This window comes from Capricornis sumatraensis, chromosome 2 (assembly GCF_032405125.1).
Source record: "Capricornis sumatraensis isolate serow.1 chromosome 2, serow.2, whole genome shotgun sequence".
NCBI classification, from domain to species: Eukaryota; Metazoa; Chordata; class Mammalia; order Artiodactyla; family Bovidae; genus Capricornis; species Capricornis sumatraensis.
The window spans coordinates 74,842,125-74,861,890 of NC_091070.1; the positions used below are offsets into that span (position 1 = coordinate 74,842,125).

The window sequence follows — 19,766 nt, forward strand, 5'->3', positions numbered from 1 at the left end:
AGTAAAATCATTGCAACTACATATATAGCAATTCAATGTGGTGATTCTTAACATTAATCACAACACATTTACAGGTTATTTTTTACACCTCATGAATAACAGAAGCAATATCATTATAGCTTTTTATTTGAAAAATAACCCCAAATTCAAAATTTTCTTTGTCAGATCACTCTGTTCTCTGTAAGGATATCAATTCTTAGTATAATATATTTACATTTCCCATGATGGTAATGGTCTTATACTCCACAGGTAAAGTAGTAGCAGATATAGGATGGCAGATGATGAGTCTATTCTGGGAATGATAAATCTGAGGTGCCTAAGTGGAGATGGGCCAGCTGGATATATACAGTTTTCAAGCTTCAAAAAATGCTGTGGTCAACAAAATCTGGAAAAAAGTATCTTTTTGAGCAATCTTTTTATTGCTACCTTTATGTCTTTGTTCCTCAGTGTATAGATAGCAGGATTCAACACAGGGGTAATAGCAAAGTCAACAATGAACAGATTTTTATCAAGTGATGGTGGAGGAGAAGGCCAGACATAGAGAAACATGCATGGAGTGAAAAACAAAAACACCACAGTGATGTGAGACGACAAAGTGACAAGTGCCTTGGACAAGTCTCCTGAAGAACGTTTCCAGACAGTGACCAAAATGAAGGAGTAGGAAAGGATTAGCAGGAAGAAGGTGCCCATGCTCATGAAGCCACTGTTGGCAGTAACAATAAACTCAAGCTTGGCTCCATCTGTGCATGCAAGTTTTATAATCTTAGGAAAGTCACAATAAAAGCTGTCTACTTCATTAGGTCCACAGAATGGCAATTTAATAACAAATAAAAATTGAGACATAGCATGGATCACCCCAATTACCCAGCCAGTGATTACAAATGAGACACATATTTTAGGGTTCATGATTTTCAAGTAGTGAAGAGGCTTACATATTGCTGTGCACCTGTCAAATGCCATGGCTATAAGTAACACCATCTCCACTCCTCCTATGGTGTGGATGAAACATATCTGTGTCATACAGCTTTGGAAAGATATTATTTTGTCTTCATTTAAGAGGTCTGTGATTATCTTGGGAACTGTGGTAGAGGAAAGGCCCACATCAATGAGGGACAGGTTGGCGAGTAGGAAGTACATAGGAGAATGTAAGTGAGAATCAAAAATTACTAAAATCAAAATAAAAAGGTTTCCCAAGATGACCCCTAAGTAGAGCAAAGAACATATCAAAATAAGAAAAAGCCTTTTCTCCCAAGAGCAAGAAAGGGCCAATAACACAAACTCATTGACCATAGAGTCATTTAGTCCACCCATTGACAGGGACAGAAGAGCTGATTTTTAAGTGACCTGAGGATAAAAATTAAAAAGAATAGGTATCACTGGTTCAGACATAGATTGTCTATTTTATTGGTAATTAAATTAGATATAATTGATTGAGAGGAGAAGCTTAAGAATTTGGAAGAAATAAGGTTAGCAACAAATTCATTGTACTATAGATAATATCTGAAGGTAAAATTGTGACTGTAATTTTTGTAGATAGAACCAAAAAGAGTTAACATTCCATAGTTAAGTCTCTTTTTAATTTATTTTTTCCTCAAAAAATTTTAGATCATTTTTCTGATCATTGCCTGTTTTCTCACATCAAATAGCCATCACCTCTTCTGTTATGCAACTATTAATACTTGTATTAATAGTTTAATACAACTTTTACACTAATTCTGTATGCTCTAAACTAAACATTTCTTAGTCCATTAATATTCTCAAACTTCTTTGAGCTTATTGAGATCACCAGGACAAAAAGACTTGAATATATTTAATCAGTTCTTACCATCAGCTTTTAAAGTTTAAATGGAGCTCAGGTGCACAGGACTTAATAATTATAATACTTGATTTATGGTATATCTTCTTTGGTCCATGACCACTTTTAATAAATATGTTAATTAATGAGAAACCAAAAATAAAATATTGGCTGAGGTAAATAATGGTAAATATGATGATAATTAAGAATCAGCTATGATCACAGCTAACATTTGAATGTCTTCTATACTCAGGTAATTGTAAGTACATTATCAAAGTACATTGGGAGTACAAACCTCCTAATGTCTCCTTAAGATATGTTCAGTTTTATTATACCTATTTCACCAGTGAAGAAACTGAGCCCCATAAAGGTAAGTGGCAAAGCCAGAATTTGAATCAAGAGCCACAGAACTTTCAGAGTACACACTCCAAGAACTGCTTTATGCTTTTCAAAGCCAGCACCTCCAAGTATACTAGATTTCCCTATGGATCTAGAAGCATCAATCAACCCATTTCCTTTCTCCCCAATTAATTACTATACATGTTGCCCATCCCAAAGCCTTTTCCCTCCCCATTTCTGGATAATGGAATACCTACCTATTTAGGTATTTGGTAGAGATTTCTCAATTTTGAAAAAGGGTAAATCCTTATCCTCATCCCCAGATGAAGCATGATAATCCAATGTCACTTAGCCATGAACTGGTTTATGAGGAGCATATAACCTAGATTTGTACAATGACATATAGAATAATGTCTTCTGGGCAAAGTTTTCTTTCCCAGTTTAAAATACAAAGCTTCATATGTAGAAGGCTCTTTTCCTGGCCCCTTTGTTCCTGCATTCAATGTTAGTGTGATGCCTAAAGGGAAAAGGGAAGCAACATTTGTGCTAGATAGTTTTACTCATATCCTCTCAAATCCTCAAAATATCAGAAGAAATAAGTTATACTTCTCCCACTTTATAGGTGGATACATTTCATCACCATTATTTGACAGCCTGCTCTGGTTTATATAGCTTCTAACTGGCAGAGTTAGAATGTCAACCAAAGTTTCAAAAGGCTTAATGGTTCTGCTTTGTGATGACCAGGAATAACCCAAATAAAAACATATGCAAAGACAGAGAAATGTGAAAAAATACCGTGACATATGGAATTTATTTGTTCTTTTTCCCTTTATTCTTCAAGACATACATTAAATGTCACCTACTCTGGAAAATTTATTGAAGACCGTAACCAGAGTAAATAGCTTCTCTCTATAAACTATCGTTAGTTATATTTTATGTGTTCTTTATAATAAAATATATTAGAATTTTTTGTATATTAGTTCTCTATTTTCAGCTAAGATTTTCAAGGAAAGGAACTGTTAGCTGATTTTGTATGCCCCAATATTTTGCACTATTTCTGGCACAATGTAGGAACTACTAAAGGATAATCTTCACTAACATCCTTATTGTAGAGATTAATAAGTAAAATCAGGGGCCTTGAAGCCCCTGTGATGAATTTGGAGCAAATAGCCACCAAATGACTTCAGGAATTGAATTCACTGATACTTGTAAAACCAGCCACTTTCCTGTCATGTGCCTCCTGGAGTGATATCAACACCCTGCATTCCCAATTAGATTCTACACCTAATACAATAAAACTAGAGAGATACCTTTCTCTTTTGCCTCAAACAAAATGTTTATAGGCACTACAGAGTATCTGACAATTTCCCTCCAGTTATAGTGGAGTATTAACATAAAACATAGTATAGAAATATTGCTGAGCAGAAAAACATTATCAGATATTTGATCAGCAATTCAAAAGAACAGTACAATTTTGATAAGCAAGGTTCCTGTAAAAAGCAATTTGCTACATAAATAAGGAAGAGAACCTTTAAATACCTTTGGATTTTTGATGCACATATAATAAATTAGAAGTTCTGATAAACTAACCTAAAATACATAATTTGTCATTAAGTTAAAAGCGATTATAGAGTATAAAATACTGCATATAAAGTAAATGTGTATGGAAATATTTAGACTATATACTGCAAGATCTTTAGTTTGTAGGGTTTCAGATGATTTCATATTTTTCCTAAATATTACCTCTTGTTTCCTGTATTTTACAAGAAATTTTTATGGATTTTCTAATTTCTAAGAAAAATTTGAAATTAGTGAAAGAAATAAAAATAATATAAGAACAATTTCATAAATAGTATAATGTCATAACTAAGAGCATGGATTCTAGGACCAGACTACCTGGGTTCAAATCTCCATCTCCTTGATTTATTAGTTAGGTTGTCCTTGGGTGAGTTACTTCATTTCTCTTTTCCTCAGTTTCCTCATCTGTAAAATAAGGATGATAATAGTACTTACCTTATAGTGTTGTTGTGAGGATTAAGTGAAGTAATAAATGGAAAACATCAGACAATACTCTGGCATATAATGAGTACTCAATAAACTTTTTAAAAATAATTTTAATTTTTAAGACTCGATATTCAATTCTTTCCAAAAATAAAGATAGCATGCTCTGCCATGTCTGTTGGAATGAAATCACTAAGACATAAATTTTTATTTCCATGAATCTAATTTCAGAGAGAAAAATAATGGAAAATTGAAGCCCCTTCACAGAACAATTTAATAAAGATAAGTGCTCTTTGAAGATAAATTTACCTCACAATACAATTGTAATAATGAAAATGAGACCGGAAGGATATAAAAAATGTGAGTGAAAATCATTCAAAAGGAAACTGGAGATAGAGGAAGGAAGATTTGCAAGCAAACTGAAACCAGTTGCTAGGCTTTGGAGAACAGGTTTTCTAGGTAACTGCTCAGTTGCACACTTCACTCAGCAGCAGCTGCAAGAGACTGAAGCACACAGGAAGTTAATAATCTTTTTGAATTGCCACCATTTCTTCATTTCTTAATACAGAGAGTTAAAAATAGTTCATACCATTAGAAAGGAAGTCAATTAGCAGGACTGGATATTGTCCATAATTTCTTCTAGTGGAAACCAGATCTTCTGTGCACATTGGTTTTCCCAAGGGTAAATTATTACAATTTGCAGAAGAGTTACTGAGAAATCGAAAAATTCAATATGATATTGAGCAGTAACTTTTTACTCTGAAAATATATTTTTTTCTCAAAGATTAGATAATTTTAGGTTTGCTTTAGATGTTCATTGAGTTATTGCACTTTATATGAACAACTTTTTGGCACCAATATAAGTTTGAGAACCATCATCTACACTCTTAGCCACTTGTCACACTTGGAATTTTGAGAAATAGTGAATTGATATTTGAAAAAATTAGGGGAGTTTCAAAATAGTGCCAAATTAGACTGGGAAAATCTCAATTGGTATTTTTTAAGTGAATAAACTTTAGTTTTTAGCACAGTTTTAGATTTACAGAAAAATTATGTGTAGAATCCCCATATTCCTCCTCACATGCCCTCCACAAAGTCCTTTTACATTAACATCTTGCCATAGAGTGGTGTTTTTGCTACAACTGATGAGCCAGTAGTGATACATTATTATTAACTAAAGTCTACAGTTGGCTTAAAACTCAGCATTCAGAAAACTAAGATCATGGCATCCTGTCCCAGCACTTCATGGCAAATAGATGGGGAAATAGTGGAAACAGTGAGAGACTTTATTTTGGGGGGCTCCAAAATCACTGCAGATGGTGACTGCAGCCATGAAATTGAGACATTTGCTCCTTGGAAGAAAAGTTATGACCAATTAAGACAGCATATTCAAAAGCAGAGACATTACTTTGCCAACAAAGGTACATCTAGTCAAGGCTATGGTTTTTCCAGTAGTCATTATGGATGTGAAAGTTGGACTTAAAGAAAGTTGAGCCCCAAAGAATTGATGCTTTTGAACTATGGTGTTGGAGAAGACTCTTGAGAGTCCCTTGGACTGTAAGGAGATCCAACCAGTCCATCATAAAGGAAACTGGTCCTGAATATTCATTGGAAGGACTGATGCTGAAGCTGAAACTCCAATACTTTGGCTACCTGATGCAAAGAACTGACTCATTAGAAAAGACCCTGATGGTGGGAAAGATTGAAGCCGGGAGAAGGGGACAACAGAGGGTGAGATAGTTGGATGGCATCACTGACTCCATGGACATGAGTTTGAGCATTCTCCGGGAGTTGGTAATGGACAGGGAGGCCTGATGTGCTGCAGTCTATGAGGTCACAAAGAGTTGGACATGACTGAGCAACTGAACTGACTGACTGACAGTTTACATTACACTACATTCTTTGTGTTGTACATTCTATGGGTATTGAGAAGGATATAATGACATGTATCTATCATCATATAATCATGCAGAATAGTTTCACTCACAAAAAATCCTCAATGCTCTGTTGATTTATTCTTAGCCCCTAACCTTCCCTTGGCAACCATTAATCTTTCTTACCATCTCCAGTCTTGCCTTTTCCAAACAGTCATATAGTTGAAATCATATAGTTTATAGCCATTTCAGATTGGTTTAGCATTTAAAGTTCTACCATGTCTTTTCATGGATTGATAGCTCATTTCTTTTTATTGCTAAATAATATTACATTGTCTGTATATATCACTCATTTATGGAAGGGCATTTTGTTGCTTCCAAGTTTTGTCAATTATGAATAATACTGCTATAAACATTCATATGCAGATTTTTATTTGGATATAAATTTTCAATTCATTTCAGTAAAACCAAATGGTGCAATTTCTGGACATATGATAAGACTATGTTTAACTTTGTAAGAAATCTACCTTTTAAGGGAGGTTTGCCTTTTTATTGTTTAAGTTTTTTATAGAATTGTACCTTCTTGATATATGAGTTCTATTTATATATTCTAAATTATATACCTATTCTGTATATTATTTCTCAGTGTGTTTATGTGTGTGTATGTTCTCAGTGGTTAGTCTATTCATTTTCTTAATAGCATCTTCTTAAATTGAGGTACAACTGACATGCAACATTACATGTATTCTTTTTAGGTTTACACAATAATTCAGTATTTGTATACATTGTGAAATGTTCACTACAATAAATCTAATTAACATCTGTCACTATATGTAGTTATGAAAATTTTTTTTCTTATGATAGTAACTTTTGAGATAACTCTCTTAGTGACTTTCAAATATACAGTATAGTTATTAACTATAGTCACCATGCTGAACATTGTATCTCCATGACTTGTTTATTTTTTAACTAGAAATAAACACTAGTTCTTTTAGACTCCCTCCACCCATTTTTGCACTCCATCAGCCCTTACTCTGGCAACAAGAATTCTGTTCTTTGTATTCATGAGCTTGGGTATTTGTTTGATATTTTATTTCTCATATAATTTAGATAACACAATGTTTGCCCTTCTTTGATTTATTTAACTGAGAAAATAACTAACACCTAAAAAAGATGTCCTTTTCATTATAGGGGACTAGAATGCAAAAGTAGAAGTCAAGAAACACCCAGAGTAACAGGCAAATTTGGCCTTGGAATACAACATGAAGAATGACAAAGCCTAACAAAGTTCTGCCAAGTGAACACACTGGTCATAGCAAACACCCTCTTCCAACAACACAAGAGAAGACTCTACACATGGACCTCACCAGATGGCCAACACCAAAATCAGATTGATTATATTCTTTGCAGCCAAAGATGGAGAAGCTCTATACAGTCAGCAAAAACAAGACCGGGAGCTGTGGCTCAGATCATGAACTCCTTATTGCCAAATTCAGAATTAAATTGAATAAAGTGGGGAAAACCACTTGACCATTCAGGTATGACCTAAATCATATGACCCTTATACAGTGGAAGTGAGAAATAGATTTAAAGGACTAGATCTGTTATACAGAGTGCCTGATGAACTATGGACAGAGGTTCGTGACATTGTACAGGAGACAGGGATCAAGACAATCCCCATGGAAAAGAAATGCAAAAAGGCAAAACAGCTGTCTGGGGAGGCCTTACAAATAGCTGTGAAAAGAAGGGAAGCGAAAAGCAAAGGAGAAAAGGAAAGATACAAGCATCTGAATGCAGAGTTCCAAAAAATAGCAAGGAGAGATAAGAAAGTGTTCCTCAGCAATCAATGCAAAGAAATAGAGGAAAACAACCGAATGGGAAAGACTAGAGATCTCTTCAAGAAAAGTAGAGATACCAAGGGAACATTTCATGCAAAGATGGGCTTGATAAAGGACAGAAATGGTATGGACCTAACAGAAGCAGAAGATCTTAAGAAGAGGTGGCAAGAATACACAGAAGAACTGTACAAAAAAAGAGCTTCACGACCCAGATAATCACGATGGTGTGATCACTCACCTAGAGCCAGACATCCTGGAATGTGAAGTCAAGTGGGCCTTCGAAAGCATCACTACGAACAAAGCTAGTGGAGGTGATCGAATTCCAGTTGAGCTATTTCAAATCCTGAAAAAATGATGCTGTGAAAGTGCTGTACTCAATATGCCAGCAAATTTGGAAAACTTAGCAGTGCCCACAGGACTGAAAAAGGTCAGTTTTCAATCCAATCCCAAAGAAAGGCAATGCCAAAGAATGCTCAAACTACCACACAATTGCACTCATCTCACATGCTAGTAAAATAATGCTCAAAATTCTCCAAGCCAGGCTTCAGCAAGCAATACGTGAACCATGAACTTCCAGATATTCAAGCTGGATTTAGAAAAGACATACGAACCAGAGATCAAATTGCCAACATCCGTTGGATCATCAAAAAAGCAGGAGCATTCCAGAAAAACATCTACTTCTGCTTTATTGACTATGCCAAAGCCTTTGACTGTGTGGATCACATGACCTGCCTCCTGAGAAATCTGTATGCAGGTCAGGAAGCAACAGTTAGAACTGGACATGGAACAACAGACTGGTTCCAAATAGGAAAAGGAGTACGTCAAGGCTGTATATTGTCACCCTGCTTATTTAACTTATATGCCGAGTACATGATGAGAAATGCTGGGCTGGATGAAGCACAAGCTGGAACCAGGATTGCTGGGAGAAATATCAATAATGTCAGATGTGCAGATGACACCACCCTTATGGCAAAAAGTGAAGAACTAAAGAGCCTCTTGATGAAAGTGAAAGAGAAGAATGAAAAAGTTGACTTAAAGCTCAACATTCAGAAAACTAAGATCATGGCATCTGGTCCCATCACTTCATGGCAAATAGAGGGGGAAACAGTGGAAACAGTGGCTGCTTTTATCTTAGGGGGCTCCAAAATTGCTGCAGATGGTGACTGCAGCCATGAAATTAAAACACACTTGCTCCTTGGAAGAAAAGCTATGACTAACCTAGATAGCATATTCAAAAGCAGAGACATTGCCAACAAAGGTCCGTCTAGTCAAAGCTATGGTTTTTGCAGTAGTCATGTATAGATGTGAGAGTTGGACTTAAAGAAAACTGAGCCCCGAAGAATTGATTCTTTTGAACTGTGGTGTTGGAGAAGACTCTTCAGAGTCCCTTGGACTTAAGGAGATCCAACCAGTCCATCCTAAAGGAAACTGGTCCTGAATATTCATTGGAAGGACTGATGCTGAAGCTGAAACTCCAATACTTTGGCCACCTGATGCGAAGAACTGACTCATTGGAAAAACCCTGATGCTGGGAAAGATTGAAAGCAGGAGGAGAAGGGGATGACGGAGGATGAGATGTTAGATGGCATCACTGACTCCATGGACATGAGTTTGAGTGAACTCTGGGAGTTGGTGATGGACATGGAGGCCTGGCATGCTGCAGTCCATGGGGTTTCAAAGAGTTGGACACGACTGAGTGACTGAACTGAAGTGAGGTAGTGATTCGGTTGCTTTGTTTTGCATGTGTCTATACAACTTTTCCAACACCGTTTATTGAAAAAAACTTTCCTTTTCTCATTAAGTGTTCCTGGCTGTTTTGTCATATATTCATTGAATGGTTATGTGTGGGTTTATTTCTGGGCTTTCTAATTTGTTCCATTGATCAATGCATCTATTTTTGCATTCATACAATAACTGTTTTGATGACTGTAGCTTTGTAATAGATTTTGAAATCAGGGAGCATGATGCCTCCAGCTTTGTTCTTTATCAAGATTCCTCTGGCTATTTGTTTTTTATGGGGAAAGTTCCATACCAGTTTTATATTTGTTTATTCTATTTCTGTAAATAATCCCATTAGAGTTTGATAGAGATTGTGTTGAATCTATACATGCTTTGAGTAGTATGGATATTTTGATAGTACTAATTCTTTCAATGCATGAGCACAGAATACCTTTCCATTTATTTGTGTCATCTTCAGTCTTTCATCATTATCTTATAGTTTTTAGTGGGTAGATTTGCTTTTTTGCTAGATCAGTTTGTATGTGACCTAAACTCCATAAGAATGAACTGAGGGCTATCCCATGATACCCCTTAAAACAGTGATTCTCATCTCAGTATATTGTCTCTAGGTGACATTTGGCACTGTATGGAGGTATTTTGGGTTATCAAAATTTGGGAGGAGGATTTGCTGCTACTGGCAGGGATGCTGTCCCAAATTTCACAGCATATAGAACAGTTTCCCAAACAGAGACTTAATTGCCTCAATATTAATATTAATGATGCTGAGGGTGAGATACCTTTCCTTATACCAGTTGGTTCCCTGTCTAAAAATGAAAGTGTTAGTCATTCAGTTGTGTCCAACTCTTTGTGAACCCATGGGCTATAGCCCACCAAGCTCCTCTGTCCGTGGAATTCTCCAGGCAAGAATACGGGAGTGAGTTGCCATTTCCTTCTTCAAATAAAGTAGGGTTCTCGGTACTATTATGAAGATGCTATATGAGCCTATGAGAAAGATAACTAACTTGTACATGACAACGTTGTCTAGGAAGAATGCCAGTTTTATTTATAACTTTAAATATGTATACATTTTATTTAGTATTCCTACCTTATTTTACTCATAAAACCCTCATTGCTATAACAAGAATGTGGACATATTTTTGATCTTGGAGGAAAGCTCTTAATATTTCATGTTATCTGCAATATATATGGTAGTTTTTATGTAAATATACAGAATTAGTTTCCTAGGGCTGCTGTACAAAATACCACAAACTTGGTGGCTTAAAAAATTTATTTATTCAGGAATTTGTTATTTTTTAATTTTTCTTGACTTTCCTTGAACATTAAAGATTTTTTTGTTTGTTTTTGGCTACACTGGGTCTTTGCTGCTGGGCTTTTCTCTAGTTGCAGTGATGGGAGTTAGTCTCCAGTTGCACTGCATGGGTTTCTCACTGCAGTTTCTTCCCTTGTTTTGGAGTATGGGCTCTAGGCACACAGGCTTCAGTAGCTGTTGCACGTGGGCTCGGTAGTTGCCCTTGGGCTTGGTAGTTGCACCTCCCAGGCAGTGGGGCACAGGCTCAGTAGTTGTGGTGTATGGGCCTAGTTGCTCCACGGCATGTGGGATCTTCCTGGATTCGGGATGGAACTGTGTCTCCTGAATTGGCAGTCAGATTCTTTACCACTAACCCACCAGGGAAGCTCAGGAATTAGTCCTTTCAAAGTTCTGGAGGACAGACGTTCAAAATCAAGGTGCTGACAGAGCCATGCTCCCTTTGAAGATTCTAGGAAATAATTTTTCTTTGCCTCTTCAAGCTTCTGGTGGTTGCTGACATTCCTTGGCTTGTGGAGGCATAGTTCTAACCTCTGCCTCTGTCTTCATAGAGCCTCCTTTCTTTTGCTTCTCTGTGTCCTTCTTTGTACCTTGAGGTCACTCATTTGATTTCCAGGTCCATTCTAGTTCAGGATGACCTCATCTAGAACCTTACCTTAATTAAATCTACATGGTTTGATCTCCAAATAAGGCCACATTGAGGTTTTAGTGAATGTGAATTTTTTGGGAACACTATTCAACCCACTATACCTTCTATGCTGAATTTGCTACAGCTTTTGCTCTGAAATTTATTGAGAATGGATATTTGTTTTTATCAAATACTTTTTTCTATATCTACCATGTTGTTTGTATGATTTTTTCCCCCTTGTAGCCTTAACATGGTGAATTCCTTTGGTTGATTTCCAAAAATCTTACATTCTGTGAGTAAAACTGACTTAACCTGGTGTTTCACCCTACTTATATATCAGTGGCTATAGTTTGCTATTACTTTTTAGAGTTTTGTGTCTGTGTTGAAGAGATACACAAATTGGGTTGTAATTTCCCTTTCTTGCAATGTTACTGACCTTTAAAAATATTATGGCTATTGAAAGGAAAGGATTGATAATGGGTCTGTAACTCATCTGCTGTTTCACGGTAACCAAGAGAAAGAGGGATGGTGGAGGGGAGAGAGAGAGTGCACGGGTGGAGCAAGGAGTCACAGAGGTAGAAACAGAGAAGACAGAGAGAGGTAGAATGATGGGTTGGGAGAGACTGAATGAGAATAAGAGGAAGAGATGATCTGGTCAAATCTTCATGAATACATACTTAGTGGATCTCTTCCTAGTGATGTTTTTTAGAGTATGGATAATGGAATGTTATTAATAGCAGGATATATCTTGTCCTTCTAGTTTGCTCTTGGTAAATTAATATGGAATTTAGGTTCTATGGGGTACATGACCTATAGGAAAATATTAGTGTTCCTCTGTAATTACTGGGATATTATAGGGAGAGATTTCATGACCAAAATAGATTTCATGACTTTTTATAAGTGATATTCTTAATGCATCATTGGAGATCACATTTTATATCTGGGTCAGAGAGCATCCTATTGCAATAAGAAAGAACCTGAGCAAGCTACATTGGCAGTCTCAGACTCCTGCTTCACTTTGTGTCTTCCAGTTACCTGAATCCTTTGAATTATTATGATAGTTTGAAACTGTAAAACTGTAAAAACTCTGATTCTTGTGTGTTTGGTTTGACACTCAAATCTTTTGTCTCAACCTTATAAACTTAAAAATATATATATTTCTAAAGGAGTTTAAGAATTCTTGTTTTCTTCTTAAATGTTTGGCAAATTCACTAGTAGAACCATTTAAGTATTTTTCTTTTTATTGGAGTGGAATGTATCAGATTGCAGCTAGGTGATAGGAATCACACAACTAAATTGTGCAATGAGCATTTAAACAATCATTACCTTTGTTAAAGTGTTTAGCTAGGTAATTGAAAGGATAAATGATTGTTAATCTCTTCTCAGTCCACCTAATCTTTGCACAATGGGTTCACCTGTGGAGAAGAACTATGGAGTAGGCCACTTACACAAGCTTTTTCTAGCTTCTACCCCTGTAGAATGTTTGGCCTTTTGGCAGCACAGATAGGTTCTTCAAATGGTACTGTCTTTTCAGGATGGAAATCAATCACTTGAAGGTAGTTATTAACATTTAACCCCTTCTAAAGTGGAAGAGACAGAAATATTTCCTTCCTGGCATAAATAAATAATTCTGAATATAGATTATCTTTCCCATTTTTAGTGCTTTGTCCAGCACAACTAGTCAAGTATTCACAGTATCTGATTTTCAACATGAAATCATGCATAATATTTCCTTAGGCTGAAAGTGCTCACTTTATAGCAAAGAAAATTCACAAAAGTAAACATAACTAGAGAACCAATTCAACTTATCATATACTGCACAACTGAGATCTGATAGCACATTGGCAAAGCCTGTTAAAATTACAACCGAGGCACTAGTTTGAAGATGATACACTGCAGAGTTGGGGTCTGTGCTTCAAAATAACATGCTTTGACCTGTCTTTAGATAAGTGCTATGTCCCCTATATTGACTCAATGGACGTGAATCTGAGTGAACTCTGGGAGTTGGTGATGGACAGGAAGGCCTGGTGTGCTGCGATTCATGGGGTCGCAAAGAGTTGGACACGACTGAGCGACTGAACTGAACTGAACTGATGTCCTCTACAGATAAAATATGCGCATATGTGCTCAGTTGTGTTCGACTCTTTGCAACCCCATGGACTGTATGTAGCCCGCCAGGCTCCTCTGTCCATGAGATTCTCCATGCAAGAATTGTGGAGTGGATTGCCATGTCCTACTCCAAGGGATCTTCCTGATCCAGGGATTGAAAAACCCATGTCTCCTGTATTGACAGGCAGATTCTTTACTACTGAGGCACCTGGGAAACACATTAAATGCACATGTCTGTAAAGCAAGTGTTAGTCGTGCAGTCATGTCTGACTCTGTGACCTCAAGGACTATAGTCTGCCAGGCTCCTCTGTCCATGGAGTTCTCTAGGCAAGAATACTAGAGTGGGTTGCCATGCTTTTCTACAGGGGATCTTCTCCTATAAAACAAAGGGATAGAGAAAACAGTAGTATCTCTTATCATAGATTTCAGTGAACTTCTTGTGCAGTTTGTGTTTTCTATTCCTGAAATCTTAGGATCTGCTGAAGTGGGGAGAATGCTTTTTTGAGGAGACATAGTATGGATTCTAAAAAACAATTTTTAGCTGCTTTTCTGTCATTTGGGTTTCCTCATGTTAGAAGAACAACAGTGAGAAGGCTGAGTAATCTCATTTTTATCCCATATTGGATAAAGATAGGGTTGCTGCTTCTTAATGGGTTATACAATGAAGAATATTTCTAAAATGAGAGATCCTTCTAGGGTACATGGTTGGCTCCATGGTTGATGGTAACTGTAAAAGTGCAATTGTAGCAACAATAGGCTGGCAAGAACATTTTAACCAGCAACTCAAATGCTCACAAATTAACTGGGTCATCTCACTGGGTAAGCAACATGGATCATCGGAAGAAGTACATAAGGATGAGGGGGATTTAAATGAGTAACGGAAGAAAATATCAGTGAGGAGCAACTATGCTGCTATAGCCTGTCTCTCCTGTTTAGAGTCTTTCTTTTATGAAATTGAAAACCACCACTTTGAAGAGTCTATGACAAGATGAAGTATAGTGAAACAGGAACTAAAGTGGACTATGCCTGGACATTTATTGTTTTCAAATGAGGATATGGTTTCCCACTGCCAGCAACTGAAAGTATACCTGATGACTTGTCTCTGGCTTTCTCACATATACAGTATCCTGTGTGGGAAAGGCTGAGTATGCCAAGGAATTAATGTACTCTCTAAAGGTGAAATTAAAAAAAAATACTCCAGCTTCCTTTCCTTACTTGGGACATTTCTAAATCTCAGACTTTATTGAGTCCCCCAGAGGGCTACAGTAAGACTATCTGCCAGCTACATTTACATTCTTCACTTGTCTCACTTTGCTAAATAATGATGTTTCTAAAAATAAGCTTTCAAGTAAATCAGTTTAGTTCAGTCGCTCAGTCGTGTCCGACTCTTTGAGACCCCGTGGACTGCAGCACGCTAGGCCTCCCTGTCCATCACCAACTCCCAGAGTTTACTCAAACTCATGCCCATTGAGTTGGTGATGCCATCCAATCATCTCATTCTTCAAGTAAATCACCCATAATCAAATTTTGTCTTTAGGTCTTCTTCTGAGGGAACACTAAAGAGCAGCTAGGTAGAGCTACTAGTTTTACATATATTCTATGTGATGATTCCTAACATTCAGCAAAGCAAGTCTGCCACTTATTTTCAAACCCTATGAGAAACAAAAGAGACACCATTATATTATTTCTATTATCAAGATGATACATTTTTAATTATAAATATGGTTTAGTAAAGAGTGATACTGTATACTAAAATAACCAATTTTTTGGTTGGATTCACTTTTCCAGTAGTAGTTAAGGCAAAGAGCTGATTCTCTACAGAGCTGAAGGAATATCTTCAGTGGGGTAGACGCCATGTCCATATCTGGCCATGTTAAATATCAGATGCTTAGTGTAGATATCTAAGGGACAGATAGATGGATAGTTTTAGAGTTCCAAATACAGCTCTAGTCAGCAAAATCTGACATAATGTCCCTCTTTGTTCAATCTTTTTATAGCTACCTTTATATCTTTGTTTCTTAATGTATATATGGAAGGATTCAAGATAGGGGTAATAAGAAAGTCAACAATGAAGAGGTATTTATCAACTGTTGATGTGGGGAAAGGCCATACATAGAGAAACATGCATGGAGTGAAAAAAAGAACCACCACAGTGATATGAGCTGACAAAGTGACAAATGCCTTGGACAAGTCTCCTGAAGAACGTTTCCAGACAGTGACCAAAATGAAGATGTAGGAAAGGATTAGCAGAAAGAAGGTACCCATGGTCATGAAGCCACTGTTGGCGGCAACAATAAACTCAAATTTGGCTGCATCTGTGCATGCAAGTTTTATGATCCTGGGAAAGTCACAATAAAAGCTGTCTACTTTGTTAGGACCACAAAAGGGCAAGTTTATAATGAAAGCAAATTGAGACATAGCATGGATCACCCCAGCTACCCACCCAGTTATTACAAATGAAATGCATATTTTAGAATTCATGATGTTTGAGTAGTGAAGAGGCTTGCAGATGGCTGTGTACCTGTCAAATGCCATGGCTATGAGTAACACCATCTCCACTCCTCCCATAATATGAATGAAGCATATTTGTGTCATACAACTTTTGAAAGAGATTATCTTATATTTATTTGGAAGGTCTGTAATCATCTTGGGGACTGTGGTAGAGGAAAGGCCAACATCAATGAGTGACAGGTTGGCTAATAAGAAGTACATAGGAGAATGTAAGTGAGAATCCAAAATTACCAAAAACAAAATGAAGAGATTTCCCAGGATGATTCCTAAATAGAGCAAGGCGAATATCAACATGAGAAAAAGTGCAATTTCCCAAGAAGTAGAGAATCCTAACAACACAAACTCAGAAACCACAGAATCATTTAGTCTATCCATTGACTTGGGCAGAAGAGCTCTTTCTCAAATCACCTGAGAATAGGAAAAGAAAAATCACAGTCAGTAGTACAAAGGCAGACTTCCAGTTTTTTTTGCTAGTGTTTCCTGTGGGTTCCACTTTCCTGAGTGTGAAATAATTTAATTGGATAAAGAAAAAAAAAACATAGAAACATTTTGACGATCAGGAGAATTTTTACATAAATAGAGAAAAATGAATATTTCAGATGGGGATAATTGTGGTTGCATTCCTTCTTATTCCATTATTAAGATAATTATTTTGTTTCACCTCTCAAGAATTGCTAAACATTTTCATTGACTACTGACCTTGGTATTCTCTCAGCTGAATAGTCTTAGCCATTTCTGTCACCTTGATATTAATGCTCTCATACTAACTTGTAGTCCTACTTATCTGAATTTCTTGTTCCCTGGTCAAATGGAGATCTTTCAGCCAAAATTGTTTATGTAATTGTATTTCACCTTGCTTCACCCAGTATGTGGTTGTTGTTTGTTTTTATTTGTATGTGTGTGTGTGAGATTTACCTGGGAAGTCAGAGGCTCAGATTGAGATTATTCATAATGTTCTATTCAATACGTTACTATAATTGTGCTTGCATTAGCCTATATTTCAAATAAAATATTAGATATAATAGAATAAACACCAGTAAGTGTTTAAAAAATAAAGTTGTTATTAATAACATTTATTGATTCCCATGCAAGGCACTGTAATAAGCACATGATCTTTTTTTTGCCTATATAAAATTCCATAAGATAAGCACTATTTGATTAGATTCATTTTACCCATGGAGAAGCTGAGTCTCAGCGGGATCAAATGTAAGAGCCAGAACTGTGTCTATAGGTTTAGGGTACTGTAATACATACCCTAAACCTTGGCACTGTGCTCTCAAAGGCCAGCCTCTTCAAGTATACCCTAGATATTTCCCAAGGATCCATCAATGAACTTTCAAGTTTATATTTTCCTTGATTTATTAGTATAGTGAACTGTGTTAAAAAAAAACACAAAACTCTGGATTTTTTGTCCCCTTGTTTTTATTCCTTTTTTTCTCAACTATTCATTGGCAAGTGTATTCTCACACTTCATTAGCTAATACTGGTACCCACAGATTTCTTATTTATAGAAAGGAACTCTGGATTCTCAACATATCATATAATAATCACTTTTCAATGATTATTTACCCTAATCTCCCTGTGAGGTTTAGTACTGTTTATTATGTGACTTTTGTGACTCCACCCTCTGCTCTTGATTCTTGCCTCACTAAAGCTATTCACCTTTTCACTCTTTGTCAATAAAAATTCAGTTTTTCAGTTAATGGACTACAATCTCTCAGTTTTAGGAGAGAGTAGCCCTATTCCAGCTTGAGAGCATGTTATATGGTTTTTCTAAACCAGATATTGTAATCACATTTTCCTCGGCCATGGATTATTGTAAGGAGGAGCATGTAGTCTGGAACTTTTCAACAAGATGTAAACCAATAAAAACTATCTTTCACAATAAAAGGAAAGGATTTTCCCACCCCATTTTTTCCCTCCATGTGATGCTAATTTTATGCCTGAGAGTGAAGCAATCATGCAACTTGAAAGCCCATATACAAAAGAAATAACTAAAAGTTAGGAAGGAATCAGGAACCCAAAATGCATGTTGAATCACTTAATCAAAGCCCATAATTGTCTTTACTCTTGTGCCTTCTAGTATCTACATGGTCACATCAGTGTCAGTAGCTTCACCACTGGTCTCCAGAGTAATATATTTAAGCTCTATGGAGCATATACAAACGGAAGTCCACCTGCACCTTCAAGTTAACACATCGAAATTTGAACTCATATTACATCCACTCCAATGCCTTTATAAATATTATTACTACTCCCTCAGGTCCCCACTATAGACACCTGTGTGGTACTCTTGTTTGTACTTCACTTTCCATCTCTAGTTGTATAGTTTTTACTATCAAATATTTCTCAATTCACTTCCCTTTTCTTCATTTCTATTGTTTTTTTTTGTGTTGTTGTTCTAGACTTCATATTTTCCTACCTTGTCTGAATGATTTCTCTGATCCATGCTTCCCTGCATCCAACTCATTTATAGTCTGATTATAGATGTTTATCTAAAGTCACATAAAATCCAAGGGCTTTCCCACTTAAAGACTCTGGCCTATCAAGAGAAAATTCTTGAAATCCCACAGCATATCACAAAATATCTGAGAGGAGATGAGCAATATTTGATTTTAGAAGATATTTATATAGAAAATTTAGGGTATGAATATATCAAAATATTACTGGATAAACTTCAAAATTGATTTCTGATAAAAACTTTTTAGTGAAATCATTTAAACAGATATATTGAATTTAACAAAAACCTATAAAGTATAAGAAAGATCTCATTTGTAAATTAAACAAATGTACTATGTATGCATTCTATTGAAAAAAACATAAATTTTTCTGAGATATCTGAAACAGACAAAATGGAGATAAAACCGTGCTAATGGAGAAAACCATGCTAAAAGCTTCAGGCTATAAAAATATAAATTGTCACTGAACTAATCTGTAAAAAAATTACAGTGCTCATTAAAAGTTCAGTGGAGTTATTTTACAACATTAAAAAGTGATCCAAAAGTTCATTTAAAAGCTCAGGTTTTGAAAATATAGCAAAATGGCATTTGGGGGAGAAAAGAAATGTTTTCTAAAAATATTTAAATATATCATAAATACATGCTAATTAACCTCAATAATTTGACTAAATTTGAAAACATAAATGTAACAAAGCACAGTTAAGAATTAGATACAAATTAAGAAATTTAGTATATGGTAAAAGGCATTGCTATTATATAGAAAAGTAAAGAGTTACTTAACACATTCAGAGTATTCAATAGTTGTTAAACATGTAGCCCAACACTGGAAACCTCAAATTTTATAATACATCTTACATATTTACAGCAAAGTAAGTTTGGGATAGTTAAAAACCTTAAATCTGATAGTAAAATTATAAAATTCTAATAAAATATTTCTGAATTAGTTTTTAAAGCAAGGTGGAAGAGGTCTTTGTCCTATTCAAATTTAGAAATTAGATTTGGTTTTACATTTTATTCTCTACAGAATGAAACAACCCCCATTGCTGTGAGATGGAGGAAGCAATGCTTCTCATGCTCAGCTGAAGGGCATGTGAAGAGGTGCAATCATTCCAGAGGACGCTTTAGTAACAGATGCAAAAAATCTTAACTGTATCACCAAGTCCAAC

General features: G+C 36.0%; 2 protein-coding genes across 2 annotated transcripts; both read right to left on the reverse strand.

The window, feature by feature from the left end:
- Nucleotides 1-375: 375 nt before the first annotated feature.
- Nucleotides 376-1,311, reverse strand: LOC138074231 (olfactory receptor 4F15-like). Its single transcript, XM_068966301.1, has one exon. It carries the CDS (start codon nucleotides 1,309-1,311, stop codon nucleotides 376-378), a length of 936 nt encoding a protein of 311 aa, XP_068822402.1.
- A 14,269-nt stretch (nucleotides 1,312-15,580) lies between these two features.
- Nucleotides 15,581-16,516, reverse strand: LOC138073237 (olfactory receptor 4F21-like). Its single transcript, XM_068964823.1, has one exon. The coding sequence runs from the start codon at nucleotides 16,514-16,516 to the stop codon at nucleotides 15,581-15,583; it is 936 nt and encodes a 311-aa protein (XP_068820924.1).
- Between the last annotated feature and the right edge of the window lie 3,250 nt (nucleotides 16,517-19,766).